The sequence below is a fragment of the Pyrgilauda ruficollis genome, unplaced genomic scaffold (assembly GCF_017590135.1).
Source record: "Pyrgilauda ruficollis isolate IOZ18807 unplaced genomic scaffold, ASM1759013v1 scaffold11, whole genome shotgun sequence".
NCBI classification, from domain to species: Eukaryota; Metazoa; Chordata; class Aves; order Passeriformes; family Passeridae; genus Pyrgilauda; species Pyrgilauda ruficollis.
Window position 1 is genome coordinate 11,987,406 of NW_024509210.1, and position 23,230 is coordinate 12,010,635.

Sequence of the window (23,230 nt, forward strand, 5' to 3'; positions counted from 1 at the left end):
AACAAGAAGATGAAGAAAATTAAGTGAATCGCCTGTGATATCAAAAGCTAGTGAGAACAGTAAAGCTAAGAGGAAATACAGAGTTCAGTCTTGACTGGTGAAGGACATATGGGAGGGTGTTACAAAATCTGGTTTACAAATCTCATTTTAAAAATAGTAAATAACACATTGCTTTTTACAGGATTTCCCATGTACAAACATAAAACCGTTGCTTTAGAATGCATGTACAGGATTTCTGCTTGTTTAATTTAACTACCTGTCAGTAAAATGCCCCTTGGATTAAGTCAGTGATACACTGTCTTTCTGATACCACTTAAAACCAAAATGTACTGAGAATTCTCAAACAGGCAAGCAAAGGAAGCATTGCATTTAATCATAACATACATAAACCAACTCTTTAAAAATATTTGGTTTTTTACTGCTTGCTGTACTGTAAATTCCTTTCTAAAATTCTGCTGTTGGTTTTAGTTTATTCTCTTGCTTTTTTTTTTTTTCCTAGAAATTTATTCTGAGTTGATGTCTTTAAGAACTAGATGCCACAGAAACACAGTCCTTCAGGCTCAGACCTGGCAAGAAATATCAGAAAACATCACCTTTGTCTTTAACTCTGTAATAGTTGAGGATGAATGCTGTGAATGTATTTTTTAAACAGTTTACCAAGGTGAACATTGCAAAATGAAACATAAGCCTTTTAATTAAGGACGTACTCATTATTAATAAATTACTTCCAAGGCATTTAGGCCATTCATACTTCTTTTTCTTCTTCCATTTTACCATATAATCATCATCTTATAAAAAGCAACATGTCTATTAAAAATAGACAAAATCCATCTCTGAACTGCAGATAAGCTACACAGTATGTACCAGTAGCATTTTGCAAAAGTCTGAAAATAAGATACTTTCTCTTCCTTTAAAGGTATTTCTCATGCAAAGCTCCATCCACAAGGCACATGAATTTTAGTTCCCTATTGAAAGAGGTGTTCATTAAGAGCAGAACTGATAAATGGGTCACAGACACACCACCATAGTTGGTTTTCTATCACACTAACTTTTTGCCTCCTTAAGTTCCAGCCCTACAAAGTCAGCTAAAAGGGAATATCAGAAGGGTTCAACTAACATCCTTGCAGCCTACATAATCAGTAAGGGTCACAAGACACATTTGTGTCTGCTTGCTGCTCTGTGGCTTTCAGGCACAGACCTGCAAGATGAGTAGTGAATACTTACTATACAATTTCCCAAATTTCAGGCAACATTATTAAAAAACACAGCCCATCTATAATGCAGTAGTGCATAATACATAGAGATGATGGAATATTAAGAGCATCCTTGAATAGTCTTGGTATTGCAACCTTGGGAGTAAATCAGACTAAGTACAATTAAATTAAGATTCATGGTCCAGTCACAAACAGAACAGCAATGTTTTCAAAGAGATAAAGGAAAAGTTCTCCACCTAAGTGGAAGAGATTTTTCAGCTACTCTGTGCCTGTAAGACTTGGAACACAGGAAGTACTGAACCACAACCACCAAGCTCCAGAAGAAAACTAAATACTTAACATAAAAACACAACTGAAATAACCAACATAAATTTAAACATACGAAAGAAAGAGAGGTAACACACAAGCACTGAAAACAATTGAACTATTTACCTTTTAAACACCCACACCAACATGGGTCCAAGTTAGGGGAGAGAGGATTTGGAATTGAAAAGTGCAACGAAATTGAACATAATAAGAAACATCCATTATAAAGGCTCATAGATGAGCTGCTGGAGTAGCTCTGAAGCTACACCATACAGCAAAAGACAGATTAGCTACACATATGCTGAGAGTAGACCATCCAAAGAAGCCCTGTAGATAATGAAGAAAACACAACTCAAGATGGCCTCTTTCAGGCCAGTATTCAGATACTTACAACTAGGGATTAATTTCCCATCAAAAGATCATCAATCTCTCAGCTGTATATGATCTCCTTAAATCACACAGCTGGTCTCAGTGGTGTTCAAAGCGAACACATACAATCCACAGACTGCTTCAGCTCAGCTGGAGATGCTGGGTTCTTAAAGCAGCCCAGCAGACACAAAGACTGAGCAGACACCAAGAAGGGGCACCACTTTCTCCTCCCAAATACAACACAAGAGAACAAAACCAACAGGCAAGCCGAGGGGTGAAGACCCTGAAGCTGAACAGAGACCCTCCTGCCTCACAACCTGGCAGCTGAATGGACACAGGGAGCTGCATCTGCACCCAGTCGTAGTCTAGCTTGACTACATGCAGAATGAAGCATCTGAAAACCACAAGACACAAGGCAATATTCAAATACTGACTCCCAGCTGTCTTCAATTAGCTGTTTTCAATTCCCCTGCTTCAGATTAATAATTCCATGCCATTTTGTACAAAGGGAAAAAACCCACAATGTTCCTTTGTAAGAAAAACCAAGCAAACCACACTACTGCTAAAAAGTAGAAGTTCTTCTTTTACAGATTAAGGAAGCTAATGCAAAGATGCAGGCTCCTGATTCCCCAACTATTTGTGCAGCATCAATCCTAAGGAAATAAGCAACTTTTTTACACTGAAATACTTGCTGTACCAAGCTATAATAAAGTTTCAGCTACTTGTTTCTCACACTCCAAACAAATTCCCTGCAAAACACCTCAGCATTCACAAAGCCAGCTGCAACAACAAATGGAGAACAGCCTTTGGTGTAATTCATCTGTGTGAGTTTTTCACACAATGACAGATCAAGAGGGTTAGACAAGACAAGAACAGGGATCAAGTGATGGAGATAGGATGCTACAAATGCTACTGCTGATTTACTGTTAATCAACCTTGCTCAGAACACAGACGAGAGGGAATATTCTGACCTGAGGGCTCCCTTGGTTTTGCTTTCTCTCAGTGTTTCTGTACTTTTAAAATATCCATATACTCATGGCAATCAAACACAACTAAACAAATGATCTAGCAAAAGCAGCAAGGACAGGACACTGTAATGCAACCCTCAAGTATTTTAGGCAATTAGCCACAGGAAGAACCCTAAAAATATGGTTTTATCCAAGAGGCTTGTATGGCAGGATGATATTCTCGTCATGGAAGAATGAAAGTATTTATACATACACGCACATAAGCACACTTTTTTAATAATCAAAAACCATATTCATAGACAGAACTAAGTGATCAACAAATTAGCAAAACATTCCAGAGAACAAAGCAAGAGTCACTTTGAATCACAGGTACACTAATTTGTTCACAAAAATAAACCAAACAAGAAACTAGCAGGATTATTTGATTTTATTTTTCTGTCTATGCAATTCACTCATTAAATATGCACATTAGCCTTCTTATTGCCTGTAAATAGTACAGAACTCTCAATTAAAAATTTGGGCTTTTTCAAATTTATGGACAAATCTGCTTCTCTTACTTGCTTTTATCTTTCTCCTTCTCCATTGCTACTACCCCCGTAAGCTTACTAACAGCACTAAAACCCTAATGGGATCTGTGTTTACAAGACGATCTTATATCTCTTATTTCCTCAGCGAGAGTTATGCAACTCTGTCTGATCACATAAACATTTTGCACCAGTAAAGTGACATTGAAAATTATGTCAATGAGCTGCAAATGGAGAGATGTAAGACCATGTTGAAAGCAAAAATAATTTGGGGGAGGCCTACATCAGCCCTAAGCCACACAATGACATTTTTATGTACAAAACAGTTGAAAAGATGAATAAGCAACATAATTTTTTCATTAGCATTTACTGGATAACACTGATGAGATTCATAGCCACAAACCATTAAAAAACAGATCCCAGATGGGCACATTACAGTCCAGAGTAGGAAACTTCACACTTAACTGACAAACTGCAGTACTATTACTACACAAATTCCATTACAGACATCACAACATTTTAGGAATGGCAGTTTTTTTAACCCAATGCAAAAAGGGTCATTTTATCACAGAAGGGTGCCCAATTCACCCACAATTTCTCTGCTACCTGCAGCAAAAGCCATAGCAGAGTCAAATTTCTGAATTCTGAATCTGAATTCAATTTCTGAAAGCTGCTTAACACTACATCACAAACAGCTCGTGTGTAAGTCAAAATATCTCATGGCTCAAATTATCTTTGGTTGCTCAATTTGGATTTCCCTTCAAAATGAGAGAAGTATACTATTTGGCTGACAGCATATACATATTGCCTGGAATCATGACTTCTGCCTCCAAGATTAAGATAATTTAGGAAGCTATAATTAGTTCCTCCTATAAGACAGACGTTAATACACATTAAAATATCAGAAAAACAATACTTGTATTTAATTAGCACACAAGCCCTGTAGAATTGCAGAATACAAATGATTGCAGGTTTAGAGGGCTGAGTGGGTGGGGGATTTTTTCAAATGTCAGTAGTTTTAAACCTGTTAAGGCTTGCAGTTCCCTTCTGCACATTTCTGACAAACCCACTTCACTATGGTTTTCTACATTCACTCTCTGAATGTATACAGAGTTAAAAAAACCCTGAAAACCAACGGACTTAACTTTGCTCACCTGTGGAGAAATGACATTACCATTGTGTTAACATCAATCAGAGAGACTGCACCTCAAAACAGTTTTTGCTAATGAACCTGAGCACATAACAGAGGAAGAATGCCACATTCAGCACAATTCCTGCTGTTTCAATATTAGACTGATTTAAAACTATTTTATCTTTAGCTCATTATTTTTTAAAGATTTAAATCTTTAAGCATTCCAGTGTCGTGCCAACTCCTGGTAACACCTTCACTTGACTTCATGAGACAAAAAAAGCCCTAGAAGAAAGAAAGCTGGTTAGATTTTACAATGGTAAGCAATAACTGACCAGACAACTAAAACTCAGAAGATGCATGATGTCTGTTTAATCCAACATTAAGATTTCTAACACACTAAGAATTTAAAGAGGTGCATGTCTGAAAACCTTTTGCACTCTGAAGGTCAGCTGGCTGGCTGAAGAACTCTCTTCTCTTACAAAAGCTCTCTTCATTTTGTCCTTAAAGCATCATAACTACAACATTCTTACTACATTAGAAACCAGATCTCTTCAAAGAAGATGACATTTTTACCACCTTCAGAACTATAGTTCAAGGAAAATGTAGAAAGCTACAAGTTACATTTGGTAACAAAGAATTCGTTTGATGAGGAGAGGGAAAAAATCCATTATTTGTTTCAATGACTTCCGGACAGAAACACCAGGACATTCCTCCAACACTAACTTGAAGTCCTAAGATCCTACTCAAGTATGTTCTGCCTAATGTTTCAAGATTTTGTCGCAAAGGCATACAATGCACCCACAGAAAACATCTGCTCTTGACAATCTCCTCTGAAAATTCAGATAAGAAAATTCTTATTTCAAACCATTCCATTTCCTTCCCTAAAAAAATAAATTCATTTCATAAAAAGAGCAGCCTGGGCAAGCTACTGACAGCTGCTAGAAATCCTAAAATAAACAGCAGATTTTTGTAAAGCAAGACAGACAGCGCTACAAAACACAGCATTCATGCCAGTGCTGGCCAAGGTTTCATGACAAATTGGGCAGCTTGCATCCAAAATAAGTCTACAGCTGATGAAGCAGATTAGCTTCAGGCAAGTCATTTCCCCTGCACTGTTACTCCTTGCTCTCTCACCCTGTACAGAAAGAATTGTGCACAACCAGGATTGTGCATTCAGAGCACAGACATCAAACAGTTCCTGCCTTCTGAAAGCAAGACTCAGTATTACCAGATATTCCCACTCCTGCCCCACACAAGGTATTTCAAAAGCTCAGAATTCAAGATTCTTTTCAGTGCCCTGACCAAAAAAAAGCTACAAATATTTTTCTGATTGTAGATGATGGAAGACAAATATAAATCAAAATCTGATTTCACCACAGCTGAGAATCAATCTTATCAAAAAGTATTGGTATGCTTTCAGACACAAAAAGAAGTCATACAAAACACCATGCAACCTCCACTATTTATTGTGCTGTTCTCTACAGCACCATTCCTTAGTAACCATCCTTAAGTATAACATGCAAAATTAATTTCTAACCAGCTTTTTTCAAGTGTCTAAATAAACGTCAGAACCATATCACTTGGCCTCCAAATAAATGCACTGGCAAACACTGAAGAGCTGCATTTACTGAACATATCAGCGTGACATGAGGCTAATTTTTGGGGGGCTGATGGGAAAGTTAACGTCTGAAAAGAGTAAAGGATAAAGCATTCTCACCTCTAGAGTAAAAGAAAAATAATTAAGCAACTGTCAGCAACTAGAAGTATATCACCAACTGGAAACCAACAGAGGTTTAAACATCTATTTCATAAATACAAGAAGTTAGATATCTAAATTCTTTTGAAAAAAATCTTACCTGACTCCCTTCTCTCTCCTTTGGTTTCTTAAAAATTTCCCCACATCTAACCTCAGGCTTTATGTGAGGTTACAGAGCTCAGTCAGCAATGTCCTTCAGTTCCAGGCTCTCCTACGGCAGTTCCAAGGCACAGCAGAGCAGTCCCAGCCTGTCTGAACCCCCTGTCCAACACGATCTTCCAATGCTGGCAGCACCCAGCCTGCCTTGAGCTCTCAGCCCCTAGCAATTACATTTTCTCCCACTCAAGGTAAAGTATTCATGTGATCATATGTTAACAGCCTACAGCTGCAGAAAGTCCCTCTTCTAACAAGAAATAAACTCCCTTCCATTTCCCTCACATCACCTGTAGGGAGAATGAAATGGGCAAAACAAAACCGGCTACGAAGGCACATATGAAGCAAGAAGGCATCTACGGAATGTTTACAGAGGAAGGGTTAGTTACAAGCATGTCTATTATTTTCAGTGCACAAAATTAATACCTGAAGCATCCCTAGAAAACTGTGAGGCACTGATTAACTGCAGTCCATTGCATGAATTTGGCTAGGCAAATGAATATCTCCCAAAATCTCCCCAACATCACAAGACTGAAGCGAAGTCAACCATCTTATGAAAATGTCCACAGAACACAGCTCCTATTCGTTACTAGACAGGCAAAACAACTCCCTGTCCTTGAGAAGGATAAGCAGCTTAGTTGACCCCATGCACTACTGCTTTAAATGCAAGCAAGCAGTCAATGAAACTTTAAGACATTTTAGGTCAAATACAACCTTCTCTGCAAGACATGCATAAAAGGCCTAAGTTACAAGTATTTTCTCTTGGACCTCTGGTAAACAGATTTACCAGTTATATTTCTTTTTGCCCCCCACCTCAGCATTCGCTAACCTAAATATGAGGTAAGAAATTAAATTATAAGCAATATGCAATAGGAACTGTAAAGAGCTCAGGAGAATTGCTAAATGATGCCCTATAGGCTTCACAAATGTATTAGCTTCTCAGAAAAATGATAATTTTATTTGTACACCTATTAATTACATACTTCCTACAGGACTACCATGAAGCTTCAATGTCAAACCCTGACCAAGTACTTTTAGTCAGCAATCATTTCCTAAAAGCATGGAACTTGGGCATTCAAGCCATCATTAGGCTATTCAATTAGCCTTGAGCATGGATTAACAAGACTTCGCGTTGGTGTACTCTCCAAAGGATGAGACAGATGTGATTTTACCACATAAGAATTCCAGTGCAGGGATATTAAAAAGAAAATCAAAATCAGTCACAAGAAGAATCAGTCTCAAGAATCACAACTAGTGATACACAAAGTCAGGCAAATGGGAGCATATGCAGAGCACAAGAAACCTGAAACACGGACCGATTCCATAAGGCCATACAATACCCAACAGGCTCAGAAACTTTTCTGTACTTCAACCAAGAATCTCATTTTGTCACACACATTGACAAGACGCCATCAAGAATGGCACTAACGCACACAGGCATCATTTTAATGAATATCTCTAAGAAAAAGTCTAGATGGTATCTTGACTACTTTTGTTTTAAGGTTGATTCGCTTTTTCTTTCCTTCTGACTGAGGAGACATGCTCAAAGAAGCATCTTTAGAGATCTCAATTCTAATGAACAGAAAAGCCACACAACTTTTTCCACTAGTTTATCTGCAGGGGGTTTGAGGTACAAGCAATACTAATTGCATTTTTAAAGATTGGTGTTTCCATGTTCAGGTCTCCATCAACGAATTATTCATGTTTACCAGTAATTCTGGATAGCAAAGAATGATGACCACCTGCTTAAATTTTTCATCTCTCTGAACAGAGGAAGAAGCCAGACTCAGTGGCCCAGTGATTCCTGCCCATTGCTGCAATAAGTCACCATGTAAATGTCTTAACTTGGGAGAAAAAAGTACCCCTGGATGCTTCCCTGTAAAGACTGCTTGCTAATAAATTCTGGGTAACATTTCTTTTACCATGCTGCCTATTTATGTTTTTGTAAAAAAAGGTGGACTTCTTTTTTTGTATTGTATTTGGTCTCTGAGGTCCCTCTTCTTGCTTCTGTCAACTACATTCTCCCCTCCAGCATCCAGCTTCTCTCCCAGAAAAGGACAGGATTTTTTCTGAGGACAGATATTTTTCTTCCTCCCTCCATCTTATCAATTTATCCTTTCTTTTACAGGCCAATTTTTATCCCACAAGAGAAAGAAGCATGAAAGCCCTCCTATATGTCTCAGAGTCACAAGGTAAGCCTAGAAGACAAAAGAAAGGCAAAAACGTCACTGAGACGCCAAGAAATAATACTCAGGTGCTCCTACTTGCAGCAGCTGAATGAGAATATAAGACACTACTCCTGCAATCTTTTCATGTTTCCTCCTGCTATGGAAAGAGAATGTCTTAACTTCCAATCTTTTTCTCAGACCAGCAGAGATTAAGGTAAATACAAAAAATCAACACAAGCTTTTTCCAGCTTACATATGTTCAGCTTTTGCCTAATTGATACTGCTAAATACTGACACCTTCATTTTTCTTAATTTTTTTTTCTTCCAGCAATCTAGAAACACTAATAATGATTCATCATAGAATGACTATTTTATTAAAACCAGGTACTTTTCACAGCATCATTTTTCTCAAAACACATAATTCCAGAAGATTTTAATTAATAGGTATACTGCAACCTGACAGTTCCTTTGTTTTACTCTATTCAAAGACAGTACATTTCCAGCTGTATGGACACAAATATAGATGAACTAAAAATAATCAAAACAGTAACGTTTCCTCAAGCCTTGCCCATAATGTTTAAAGCACATGGGGAAATGTGGTCAAGGACATCAGTTTCAGTCTTTTCTGTTAAAAATGCTACACAACTACCCACAGCCTTGCCAGAAATAACGAAGAAACAAAGAAGAAAAGATGCATCAAAGAACACACAAACTGTGAGAAGAATGAGAATCTTCTGATTGGTAATCTTACACTTAACTGCTCAAGACTACACAGCCTCAGAGGAGGCAATTTAAAAATGTGTCATATGGTATTTTGAAATTACAATCAGCATTTCAAGTATTTTGTACATTATGCACCACTACTATTTAATGTTTTAAAAATAAAATTCTAAATGTAATATTTTAGATAGTTGACACCTACGTGCTTTGAATTTTACTTTTGGAGGGTTTACAAGGCTATTACAAACCAGGAAGAGGGAGGAAAGTGCTTAATACACATAAAGTGCATTAAAATAAAGTTGAAAAAAATAACTTCTAGCCATGACACTATTTTATATTAGTCTTATACTGCTTTACACTCTTACACTTAGATAGCTAATACAAAAAGTTTTTGGTCTAAAAGGAGCAATGAAATTGTAAAGACATCAATAGGTTTTGACTCCTTGTGAAGTTTCTTATACAAAAACAAGCAAACAAAAGCTTCCCAAGAGATACTGTTCAAATCACTGATGTCCATTTCTGTTCCCTCAAAGGTATTGCTGAGGGAGGGAGAGAAGAGGAGTTTTGTCTGTTTGTTTAAAAGACTGCAAAACAGAGTTTGAATTCAGAGAGCAGAAAAAAAGGGCCCGGCCACAAGTCAACATGAGTGATGTGAGTTTTACTCCCACAACTCATATGCTCATTGATTTTTACTCTAGCTACATTAATACCTCTAAACAGAGTTGCCTAAGTTTGATCAGTTGACTTCTCATTGCTTCCTTCCTCACTAAAAAAATACAGACTGCAGCGAAGGTGCTATTTTTCTGCATACAGGGTATGCTATGCATTTGTTGCTGTTCCTCAGACTGAACTGGAACTCCAAAATTGTAGACTTGCACATTAAATCACACTTAATTGCCAGGTCTTCAAACACACAGATCATTACACCATACTACGACTAGAAGCAAAATCAAACCAGAGCAAGAGGAGCACAGAACTCACAAGAAAACAACACAATTCATGAAGCTAGGAGGACACCACCTATTGAACAAGCCTGCCTGGTTTCTTGAAACTTCCCATCGCTTCGTGAACTCATCAACTCAGGGAAAAAAAATGCCTGACAGGGAGAGGGGGAGATAAAGAAAGGGATAGGAAACAAAGGCAGAGCACAATTCAGAGTCTAGATCAAACTTGAACCCTTATTACACCCGTACCTCCCAGAAGTGTGAGCTGACTACAAAATCTCCCTCTTCATAGCAGAGGTACAAACAAAGCAGGAAAAAAAAAATCAGTTGTAATGTACAATAATGGCCAGTAACAAAACAGCAGCAAACCAGAGAGTCTCCATTTCAAGCTCCACTAGGCTCAAAGAGTGGACACACTTTGGGATGGTACCAGCATTCTTCTCTGATAATACCAAGAGTCTGAAGAACACACAGTATGAATTTGAAAGAGATTAAATATTCCTTCTGCTGTTTTCTGAAGTTACTGCTTGAACAAGGATTAACTTGAATTTCTTAGTGGCAATCCTGAGGAAGAAACAGTGCTCTCTACACCATTCATTCTTTTCCTGTATAAATTAATGAAAATCAGTCACTGTTATTTTACCAGCATAGACACTGCTCAGTCTTTGCTCTCTGAACTGATCATATCTTCACCTCAGGCTCTGTATATTCTCTGCCAATGATTTTCTCTATACAGCTTGTAGTTTTGAGGCACTGTGCCCAAAACTTCACATTGTGGGTGCTCCTAACAGTTTGAAAGAACAAAAACTGTCTGGGGCTGGATAATGAGAATATTTTCCAAGAGAGCACCACCTGCATCATTTCTTAGTCCAGTCTGAGGGGGTTCTGCAAAACAGTATATAATACTTCCAGTTTACTGTAAAGGAAAGGAAAAAAGTCAAGTTTTCTCACTAGCTGCCTACTGGATAGAGATTCAACACAACTCATCAGCATACTTCCAACCAAATCCACCATGAATGAATAAATATGAAGTGAGTAAATATATTGTGAAGGCACTATTTAACAATCCTACAGTATTAATGCCAGCTTCCTAAATGTTTGGTAAATATTTATGCTTCAGAAACTGTGAAACAAAAGACTAAGGGTGGGAAAGAGCTTAGAAGCTTTCAGGAAGAAACAAAAGCACCGTGGGTTTGAAGAGATAATGAGTGTACTTTGAACATTTATTCTTACAAATTCTATCACAAAAATTCTTATGTGAAGATAACATTAGATGTTTAAACATATGCAGAAAGACTACACTTACTTCAATTACCAATGAAAAATACAACTGCTTTAGAAAGTAAGAAAGGCATGAGAGGATCATAATGGCTCCCGGGAAAGAACAGACTGCCCAGAAAAGTGCAAAAAAGGCAGGTGGGTGCATTTGTTAGTAGACGGGTAACAAATTGGTGGAATGTAATTTGATATGTAAGAAAAAGAGTTGGAGTTACAAACCAACTCTAAGAATCAGATAGTTCTGAACACACTGCAACGACACTGTACTTTCAAACATCCATTCACCTTATCTTCAGAGCAGAATCCTCTGTCTGTACCGTGAAAGCCTCTAATCAGTGTTGTATACAGGTAATGACTGGCCCAATATCAGTTAGAAGCATTACACCACTCAAAATTAACAACACAAGGGGTAAAGCGAGCAAAGAGAACAAGGCATTCGTAAAAACAAACATTTCAAATCACAACAGGACTCCCAGTACTCCCAAAACAGACAGCTTTCCTCCAGAATTTCAGTGCAGGTGAATTAGTGGAGATTAAGAGTAGTTTCAAAACCTAAGGGCATCCATGAAGTGGACACAATGCACTCATTCTCCACATTGGCAATTCTACATGTAAGGAGAAAATTCCTTTCAAGAGTGTAGTATAGGGAGACTATAATAGCAGAAATTAAATGTGATAAAAATCAACCAATTACAATTCTATTTTTCTGATGTAACTACTCAAGATACCTGATTTTATAAAGAAATCAGTTCCAAGGATTATATCAGAGAAACTCAAACATTTCTCTCTCCCTTCCATTTTCTTTCTAAGCAAACCAATGGGGTGATTCACAAACAAGTGAGTAATTAATCTTTTTGGCAATCCTCTGTAGTGAATACTGTGTATATTTGCAACAAGCTAACCCAAGCCTTACTATGAAATCTCCAATAAGCATGGCAGTAATATTAAAGATACCCAAGAAGAAAATAAAAACTTGCAAAAAGTAAGAAAGCCATAACTACCTGTGTGCAGGTAGTTTGTTTGTTTGTTTAAGAGACAGTCAACAGATCTTCCATCAGTCTTAGGGGGACTCTCTTTGAACCAATTAAAGAAGAATTAGACACTTACAAAGACAAACTGAAAACAAATGAAAAAACTAGATAGCCTTTCTATTACATAACTTGTCTGACTAATTCCACAGCAAAACACAGGCTGAGCTCCAAACTGGAGGAAAAGACTAAAAGAATATAGTTCCTCATGTTTCCTCTTAGCATTTAACAGAATAACCTAGTGTTTAACCTCACTTTTTGTTTGCAGAGGCAACAGTAAAATGGCAAACTGTGGAAATAAAACCACACAGCTCAATTTTCAATTATCATATTTGAAATGATTCACTATGAGCAACAACCTCAGGACCCAGCAAGTTCTGTGTTTTCTGACTCAAAAACACTGTCAAGAAAAGGTATAAAAACAGCAAAATTGGTACAGGAGTTCTGAAATACAAGGAGATTCCAGACAATGACAGATCTCGCATCAGACCAGACCTTCTGGCAACACAACTGTGTACAGTAAAGCACCTGCAAGTGTTCCACATTGGTAGTATCATATGTAACTTCATAGGGTGAATAAATAATTATTTAGGCCGCAAATCCACATTCACATTCTTCTAAAAATAACTCCGACCAGAGCCTGGGAATTGCCAGCAAGAGCCTTAAAGCAGGTAACAGTATCCTTTCAAAATGTCCCTCCTGTTAAAATAAGATTCTCATACAAAGGAATTAGGTGTCTAATAAAACCTGAAATATATGAACCAAGTGTAAGCAATAAAAGCTTTGCCTATGCAAGTCTGCAGAACCCAGAACAGCAACATCTCAGTATCGTGTGAATAATTACAATTATCACAGCAAAGTTAGTGATTCTGTTTTACATGTCAGAAAAGAGCCTGAAGATTGCAAATATCCACTATCCACTGAAGTGTCTTTTCCTTTTAATGCAACAAGTGGGTGCCAGCACAGAGAGCAACTGCTGCTTGATTTAATTCGGTCAAGAGAGCTCAAGGAACTAGGTCAAGAGCCAGAAGAACATGCACTCACACTGAGCCAGTGGAGAAAAGTTGGCTAAAAGCATCTGGAAGTTGAAAAAAAAAAATCACCTTTGCAAACATCAGTCTGACTTGCAGAGCCATGCAAACCAATTCCATTTATCTCTGCCAAACTAAAGATGTCTTTATTTCCACACCAGTACATTTTAAAAATTCAGCTCTTTTCTTGCAAGCTAACATGTGCAACAAGACAATGCAAAACATGAGATAAATATATATGTATATGCTTTGCCCCATGCACAATGCTTACTTCTACATCTCAGGACTCACAGATTTTAAAAATGCCAACATAGTTCCCTTTCTTTACAGCAGTAGAATTTAAAACTTAATCTGCTCTGTAAAGTCTATGGTTAATGCAAAGCGTACTTTATGGTACTAAACCAGTGAAACCTGAACATTTGTCCATAGCACAACATGGCCAGATTCCAACTCAATTCAATATAAATTGCATTCTCTGTTCATGTCAGGGCAATATTCAGAAGAGAATAAAGTTGTACAGTTCTAGATAGGGAGATATCAATGAGGCGGTGATGGTTAAAGATCAGGAAAAGTACTGACACTGGCCTAAAGAAACAGATTAAAGGAAAAGTAGGAGTTTGTGTAATTTCTGTTAACTGTATCTGGCTCTGCTGAGTGCAAACATCACCTGAATTCCAGGGTCACGATGCAGCAGGATAACAGAGAAATCAAGTTTCATTAAAAAGAAAAGAAATCAAGCAAATTCTAAAAATAAAATTCATTTGCTAATGTTACCGTCTACTTTGCTGTCTACCATTAAATATAAATTACTATCAGCAGAAAGGAAATAAAACAACTCTTGAAGCAGGCACACTGCTGTTTGCTGACTTCTTTGCGACAGTGGTAAGGCTCTCTTGCTCCACTACCGCAAAAGAAAGACCTAATTTACTAGAAAAAGGAGAAATGCCAAGAATCAGACAAGGAAAACGGACTACTCTATACAATGATGGCTTACACGGCTTTGTATAAGTAGCTTTATGGAGGTAACAAAAACCTCTATGAATCCTTAGTGGACTTCAATCAAAGCCTGTGGGAACTTTTGCACTTATTCCCAGCCAAGTCTGCAGTTTGTTTATAGAAAACAGTTTTCAGATTTCCCAGAACAAACCCACAGAATCTACTCAGAAGAGCAGCACCACAATGCTACAAGTACACACAGGTGAAAACTCATCTAAAAGACAGCATTGTCTTAAGAACCCCGGTAAACCTACAGTTTCAATCTTTGGACAAAAATTATCCCAACAATGAATCATACATAGGAGTTCTCTCTGCTGCTCTAACTTTCCTTCTGCAGATCTCCTCACCTACCAACCTCCCTTGCCCCACAACTTCCACGAATCCAAAGAGCATCCCAATTAAATCGGGTGACCTTACCTTTCATTTTGACAGTGGGGGAATTGGGTCCAGCCGATTGCTTCCTCCATCCTCTCCAGTTCTGGCAAAGGCTCTCTGCCTCAGAGATGAAGGAACAAAGAGAGTCTTCCTCAAAGCGATCGGAGTCTTCAAATGAAAACCTCTCCCCGTCCTCCCACTCTGCGAACATGAGTTCCATCACATCCGACAGGCGACGTGGGGGAAAACAAGAAAGACAGGAAGAGCACTGCTCACTTTTAACAGGCGAATGGACTTGAGGGCTCTTGCAATACTTAAAACCTCGGTTTTGATTTGATCCCCATACTACAGTACCAGGAAAAAACAAAGTCAGCGCTGTCTGAGATGGGAGAAGCAGGAAATAACTAAGGGGCAGCTGGTAAAAATTCCATGGGAGGAAAAAAAAAAAAAAAGTTCTTTAAAAAGTTAAAAAATGCTTATGTCCACAGAATGTACTTGAGGCGGAGGGGGCTGGTTAGTCCATGAGAGCTGCCTCCAGGCGGGACAGGTGCGTGCCGGGTACACGGACGGTCCGAAGGCTCCCGGCGCTGCAGGACGAGGGAAGGGGCCGGATTCCTCCTCCGGAGCTGCCGCGGGGGGGCCGCCGGTGTCTGTGCGCAGGGCCGGGTCTCCCTGAGGTTGTGCTTGTCTCACTCCCGGCGCAGGAACCGAGGGGAGGGTGGGCAGGGGCACCGGCGGGGGCTGGGGGGGAACAACTTCCCTCCCGCTGGCGGGGGCTTAAAAACAGCCCGGTGGAGCCGGAGCGCCCGCGGAGGGGCGGCGCGACCTCCCGGCTGCTCGTCACGGGCACCGGCACCGGCAGCGGCGCGGGCGGGCAGGCGGCGGCTCCGGCCTCACGGGGGCGCGGGCGGCGGCCGGCGGGGAGCGCCCGGCGCTGGTCCCGACGGGCAGGGCGGGGGCAGCCCGTCGCCGCTCCGGTCGCGGTGGCCCCGCGGTGTGTCTATGAGCCCATGGCCGGCGGGCCCTGCTGGACGCCCCCGAGCCCGGCGCGGCCCCGGCGGTTCGCGGCCCCGGCGGGTCCCGTCCCTGCCCGGCGCGGGCACCAAGATGGCTCCGCGCTTCCCAGCTTCACCTGCGACACCCCCCGCCAGCTGAGAGCCGCTTCCGCCGCCGCGCTTCCGGCTTCCGCCGCGCGGGGCACGCCGGGCGGGACGGGCGCTCCCCGCCCGGCCGTGTGGGGAAGGAGCCCCGCGCTCCCCGGGGACGGGCCGGGCTCGGCTGGCGCCTGCCTGCCGCCGCACAGCCAGCGGGCCGCTTGCGGTGGCCGTGACAGAACAAAGGCCTGTGTGTTGTGCCTGCCCGCGCCGCCGTCGGCAGCGGGAGAGCGCTAGTTGTGCTGAAATGTGGGGGTTGCCCCGGAACGCACCGAAGATGAATGCGTGAGGTAGAAATCACTCAGCTGTGATCATCTGATTGGAGGTGAAAGAAATATACGGCTTCTCAGTAACATTTTTTTTTTTTTAAGTAGAAAAACAACAGTAAAGCAGATCAAAGGGAAAAAGGGAAATAAATGAGGAGACCGTGGCTGGAATAAGTCCCGTTCCGGTGCAGTGACCGCTTTCCTTCGGCCGAGAGAGCCCCTCGCTCTCAGGCCCAGGGGAACGAGGGCTCTGAGGAGCTGCTCGGGTCTGAACAGCTCCAAAACTCAGACAGAGGAGATAACTCGCGTGCCAGGGGCATTGCATTGGCTAGCTAAGGTCTTCCTATCCTGCCCACTCTGAAAGCAGCAGAGGTGCCGTTTTTTGGGGGTTTTTTTGGTTTTTTTTTTTTTCCCCTAGAATTCTATTACTTTGAGTTCTTCTAGTTCATTACTTCACTGAGAGAGTTGACTGGTTAAGCACCAAAGGATACGTTTGCTGTTGGAGTACATGTCAGCCAAACAGCTGGACCTACACCTCCCTCCCTGTGTTCGTACAGAGGGGAAAAGCAAATGACGGGGGTGAAAAACAGAAGCTGGGGGAAAAAGAATGACATACTAACAAATGGTAAATGTAGAGCTGAGAGAAACTGAAATGCATCTGGGGACACTCACTATCTCCCTCAACTCACTCTAGTCCTTGATCCAAAAAAACTATATTAATTGATGAGTCTTTGCAGAGGGTCCTAAGCAATGCGCCTGCGACCTTAAAGGAAACTTCCTGCATGGTTTGCCCTTACAAACGTAATGCTTCCCAGTTCAAGGTTTCGAACACAAAGGTGCATTGCTGCAGTGTCCATCATCTGTAAGAGCGTCAGGTCCTTCAGTGCTACCAAGGCAGGTATCCCCCAGGGGCGCTGGGCAGGGAGGCAGCACAGCGGGCGAGCCTGCTCGAGGCAATGTGCGGCAGCACTGCCTGCCAGGTTCTGCCTCGTGTGCTGCCTGATCCTACACCAACGTTGTCCTGTGCTGATGCCTAACTCGATCAAATCTGTGCTGCCAAATAACCTGTGCTGTTAGTGCCACGCCAGCAGTATACAGGGAGAGAGACACACCTGCCTGATAATGGGAGTGCTGGCGGGTTACATCAATAGCACTCTGCGTCAAGGGCATTGCAGAGAATCTCTGCCATGTGAGAAAGCAAAGATACACAAAGGCATTGTAATACTTGGTGCAGTGTTGCATTAAAGAAGGATTTCACCTTAGGAAAGGTGTTTCCCTAATGAGAAAAAAGCATTTAGAAAACTGTAGGAATTTCAAAGAAAAAAAAATACAGTTGAAGTTTTGAAGAGTATTTTCATGGGGAAAAAGAAATGGGAAAAAAATAAAAAAGAAATTATATGTGTTGTGTCCAAGGAGTGAAGAGGTAACTACAGGTAAAATTCATCACCCTGACTGAGATGTTGTGGCACTTGAAATGACAGAAATGGGCAGGGAAACACCGTGGTGCCATAAGGCTGATGCTGCTCACCATCTTTTGACAACATTATGTGCAACACAGCACTGTTAGATTTTACCTGATTCCAGTAGAGAATACGCATTACAGGGCAGAGGAGAGGAGGAATATTAGACAGTACTAATTATAAGGGGGCTTCAGTACATTGTGTGTGATTCCATTAAATTGTAACAATCCTCAGTCCTATTTCTCATTCTTCCAGCATTCTTCCAGCTCACAAGTTACAGAGATTTTCAAAGAAATCTTGCTTTCACTTTCTTAAACATCACGGGCTGAAAGCATGGAAGAGGTGGTGAAAATAAGACAAGCAAAGCAGAGTGAACATTTGCACTTTCATCTTAAAGTGCTTTTCAAGCCCCTGTAAAAATGTGTCTTCTGGCTTGTGCAGACCATGCCTGGGTGTGTTGCTGCCCTGGCCAACATGAGGGAGTGCAGGTGTGAGTGCTTCACTTCTCCTTGTCCTCATGGCTTGGAAAGGCACATAAGTTCATAAACACTCTTCCATTTTTTTTTCCCAGCCAACTTATTGCATGAGACAGGCATGTATTTCCCCTTGTAGATCTCCCAACAGAAAAAAACTAGAGACTGTGGAAAATAATATCTGACAATTTCAGCAGTGTTCTGCTAGGAAGAAAGAAATTCAATAAGAAATCCTGCAGAAATGACAAGGTTGCCAGTAAGATGCTTCCTCACTTGCTGGGATGTACTTTTTTCTTTTCCTATTTCAGAAGAAGGAAATTGCTGTTCAGCATTCCTCTGCCTCCAATGCAGATAATTTTCAGAATGCAGCATTCCATACAAGAGAGACACATATGAGTGCACACGCCTACCCTAAAGCAGCATTGCAACATTTACATTTGTTTCCTGTCTTAGGCTCTCGCTGGGGACTAAAAGTCAATGAGAGTCTGCATTGCACCTCAGAAGTGTCTGCTTTTCACTGGTGAGTCATGTGCTACACTGCAAGTTATATCCAGCATGGTTTTTATTTCTGATTGCATGGAAAGTGAAACACATGCTTGCAATGGGTTGAATCTAATACAGACTCAATAACAAAATACAGCACTCTAGAGATTTTCACTGCAAGTGCAGTGGGACCCAGCTGTTCAGCTCCATTCTGACTCAACAAAGGTTTCATTGTCTCTTTGCATGCGATAATGCACTCAGAAATGACAAGCAAAGGCAAATTCTTAAAGCACACATATGGCTTTGTGTCGAAGTAATATATTGAATGTGCAGAGTAATAGATTTTTGTGCTCTAGAACTATGGCACTATGGCAAACTGCCAAAAGTTCCTGTTCCTCCTAGATGATCACTGTTTCATGCTATACTGATCACTTAATTAATAACTAATAATAATTAATAACAGATATTAAACATCTCCACAGACATAACAACCAGCCACCATTATTTATTTCAAAACATTAGGCCTGTACAACAGATGGAGCAAATAACTGTTTTAGCACAAAAGAAGGGACAGGACACAGCTCATTGCTCCTTGCTCTGTTTCTAACTAGGCAAATGGCTGTACAATATGCACAAAGCTTTTCCAGACAATACATACCAGGAAGCTGGAAGCAAAGGTGTCCTGAGGTATTGCAAGCTAAATTTCCCCCATTTGGATTGAGCATTTTCCAATCTTTGACTAATCCTTGCCACAGAAGACTTTGAAATGATATTGTTGAAGGTGCTGTCTCTGGGATCTTAGAGAATATGAACACATGCCTGAATAAAGCCTTATTCAAAACTAAATTCACCATTTGTAAGATAAGTGACTGGTACATACAAACATGGAAAATAGAGTCAGTAGGGAAACACTGTGCAACAGCTGCTAAAATTACTGTTATACAGCAGGAGACAGCAGTTATGGCTAAGACCTCATGTAGGAACATAACTGCTACTCTTCAGAAAGAGAAGATGGCATTTACAGATAATATTGCCTACAAGGATTACTGAGCATATGTTGTCTGGCATCTTGTATTTCACAGGATACAAATATATTTTCCTCTTCCTTTCACACTAACCTGCAGGAGCATTTGTTTTTGTTTTCACACTTCTTCTGCCATTACCAAAGCTGACAGTCTGGCAGGGTCTAATATGCACTATACATTCACAGATAAAAGCACCAAGCTAAAGGGAACTGAAATGTTCTCCATTTTGCAGAGGGGAAAGGAAACAACTGCTACACTGCAAGTCCTCTTTTTTCTCAGTCAGTATCACATTTGGACATTTCCTTAGCCATTGTGAAAAGATTGTGAAAGCAGTATAATAGCTCTCTCCTTTGTCCAGAGAGCAGGTTAGATACATCCTTTATGGAAACTCAGCAATAGATAACTCAGTTTGCCTAGAGAGTGTATTACCCTAACTAGCAATGTTATACCATTGAAAGCATCCTAAGTACTCCAAGAAGACTTTTGATGCAGGCAAAACATAGTTTCTTGGCTTATTTTCAGTTCACCAAAAAATAATCAAGGAAAATCGATAAATGTGACACTCCTTCTCTAACAACCTACAATTTTAGAAATCAAAATTGGTAATTAAAAATAACAAGTGCTGCAGGAACACACCTTTGCTGCAGAAGACAGGTTTTTGTATTTGTTTTTGAGGGTACAGGCAGCTGGTCAGTGAAGGATAACTGTTAGGGAATGTAGGAAGCCCGTTTGTTCATGCCAAGGCAAACTTACACTGCTCTGCAACATGTGCAAGCACACCTTGGCTAAGTGGTTTTTTCAACAGGCTCCTTCTTTATCACTTAGAGATTCTCAGATTAAGTCCGCTGCTTCTATTTTCATCTCTCTTCTCTAGGCAGGTGATCGACCCTTAGGACAGTGGTTGTTTTGTGCACTGCCTCAAAGGCTACCAGCTTTTTTAGTCAGATCTTCATTTTCAGCCGTGTTCCTGCAAAATGCTGTGACATGATCCTATAAAACTTCCTATCCAAAACTTTAATGCATTCCCCAGTATAATTATTTCACATATTTTCTTGGGGGAAGGTAACTAAATTTATGTCATTCTGTCATCACCTTTAGTGTTAAATTTAGCAAACTGTATTTATTTAGGATGGTTAAATATGATAGTAGTAGGAATTTAGTGAGTAGTGGCACGCTCTGCTTATTTCTTCAGGAATCTTGTGTGTGGTTACCCCTGACTCATCTAAACAGAGGCATCTGATTCAAACAGTGCATCATCCCTAAGTTTCAACCACAAAGTTGCATCAGTTTAACCAAATTGTTAAACCCATGTAACTTGAAGACAAGCCTTGCAGGAAAATAAAGATTTTTCAAGTCTTAATCAACCTAGCTGTGGCTTAAGCATGTGGGAAGTTAAAAGGCTTTCTGTTGAGACTTCAGTATAATTGTGCAGAATAACAGAATCTGCTTCTTAGTCTTGCAAGAGATAACAAAATAGTAAACCTGATGCAAAGGAGCTTTCCTCTGGTATGTTTGGTTACTGGTTCTAGAATCCCACAATCAGAGGTTATAATCCTACTTTACCTGCAGCAAGCTTGTACATGCGAGCGAGAAGGGGGAAAAAGCAAGGAACTAACCTTTAGAAGTACATGTTCTTTTCATACAGCTCTGGTTTACACAGAGAAGATTAGTTAAATTGAAAAGAAAAGGGTTTCATTGTTGTTTGAAGTGGTTCTGTCCTGTTTCCAAGATGAAAGTGACAGAAGAGTATAAACTTTTGCAGTGGTTTCAGCTGAGTTGGCCACTCACATTGCCACAGTAGATCCCTGGTCTGTGCAGTGAGGAGGGCGCCGTGCAGGCTGGCAGGTGGACAGACAGGAGAGCATGCTGCTGCAGTACCCTTGGCAGTACCTGCTGCTGGCTCCTGAGCCCCAGGGCTGCCAGGGGCTGGGAACCAAAACATCCTCAGCAAATGCTTCCCAACATGATTAACTTGCTGAAATTTTAATTCCTGCCAGTTTGTTTCTTCTGTTGGGCAGCAACTGAATATCAGCCCAGCACTGAGTTCCCCCTGTTCCTAGTTCAGCCCTTAGCTGCCCTGATGCATGCATGAAAGCCACTGCAAATATAAAGGGATAGGAGAGACAAGGCCTTTTGCTTAGCTGACAGAGTGACACAGCTTCACAGCTTCTCATTGTAAAGCTGATCCAAAGAAGTTGGTTCTTCCTTTCAGGTGACAGGCTAGTTTTGAAAATCTGCAAAGAGAACAGTGCCTTTTATTTCTGGCAGGATGTGTGGGATTTGAAAAGCAGGGAGGAGAAGATCAAGTGGTGGACTTGAGGAATTTGTCTGTCCTACACCTGTTCTCCATCAGCACATCTTAAATCCAAAGGTTTCTCTAAATATAAATTACTCCAGCTGGACCATCCATATTTTGCTGGCTCTGCTTCCTCTTTTCACTTTTACACATAAACAGAATTCCATAGAAACCTCCTACCAATGCCAGGAACCCATTGTAAACAGACCAGTTCAAGAGCAGCACAGGACTCAGCCCAGAAAACCAAGGCAATTTGAGCAGTATCCTGTCTCCCTCCACTAGTAAGAGGAAATTGTACCCAAGTAAGAATTTTGTCAGTGGTGATACCTGAATGCCCTTCTTCCTCTCTCCCAATGAATATGGTAGCAATCCTAGTTAGAAAACCACATGGAGTAAAGCTCAGTTTTCTCCTCATTCATATTTCAGTTTCAAAATCCAAAGGTGTCTTACGAGTAGCCCATCTGAAACAAGTAAGCTCCTGCCATACACCTCTCCCCAGCCTTTTCACCACAGGAAGGCAGTAGTCAAGTGCTGTAATACAAAATGATATTTGACAGACTTGTAACCTTAATCACAGCTTCAACATTGTTTCTTTTCCAGGCAGTGACTACAGAAGAGCCCTGCAGGACTGATGTTTTGAAGCTGTGCCTGCTGACCCATGGAAGACCAGCTAAAATGCCTGAACTCCGCTTCCCAGTTTTGCTCAAGCAAGAAGGGAAATGTAGGTAGGTGTAGAAAACCCCAAAAGCAGGCATGACGTGAGGAAAGTGTTAATTAACTACAAGCAGTTCTTTCAGTTCTTTCTTCAGTGAGTCAATGTTTGTTTCCAACAGCAGGCTGGAGTCAGTACATTCAAAAACTTACACACTATAATTTTTGGAGTCTGAAGGCATCAGCTACACCGAGCTTCAGTCTAACCCTAATGACTTGGAAAAGTCATTGCATACCTTGCGAGGAGCTGAACCATGTTTCAAAACAGACTTTTTAACAGAAATTCAGGTTTCAGCAATGAGGCAGCATGGGTAGAGTATAACAGTGTTCTTGAACAAATGGCTCACTCAAACTGAATTTTCCTTATCCCATTTCCACTTTTCCAGAGGCTGGCTTTGAC

General features: G+C 40.7%; 1 protein-coding gene across 3 annotated transcripts in view; it reads right to left on the reverse strand.

Annotated features, from left to right (window-relative positions):
* The window catches only part of ZSWIM8 (zinc finger SWIM-type containing 8), a 53,572-nt gene extending 38,374 nt beyond the window's left edge, over positions 1-15,198 (reverse strand). For all 3 annotated transcript variants that reach the window (XM_041476137.1, XM_041476146.1, XM_041476127.1), the window contains exon 1: positions 15,005-15,198. In XM_041476137.1, coding sequence (XP_041332071.1) covers positions 15,005-15,182 — 178 coding nt within the window. In that variant the 5' untranslated portion in view covers positions 15,183-15,198. The remainder of the gene's footprint in view (positions 1-15,004) is intronic.
* Positions 15,199-23,230: the final 8,032 nt, after the last annotated feature.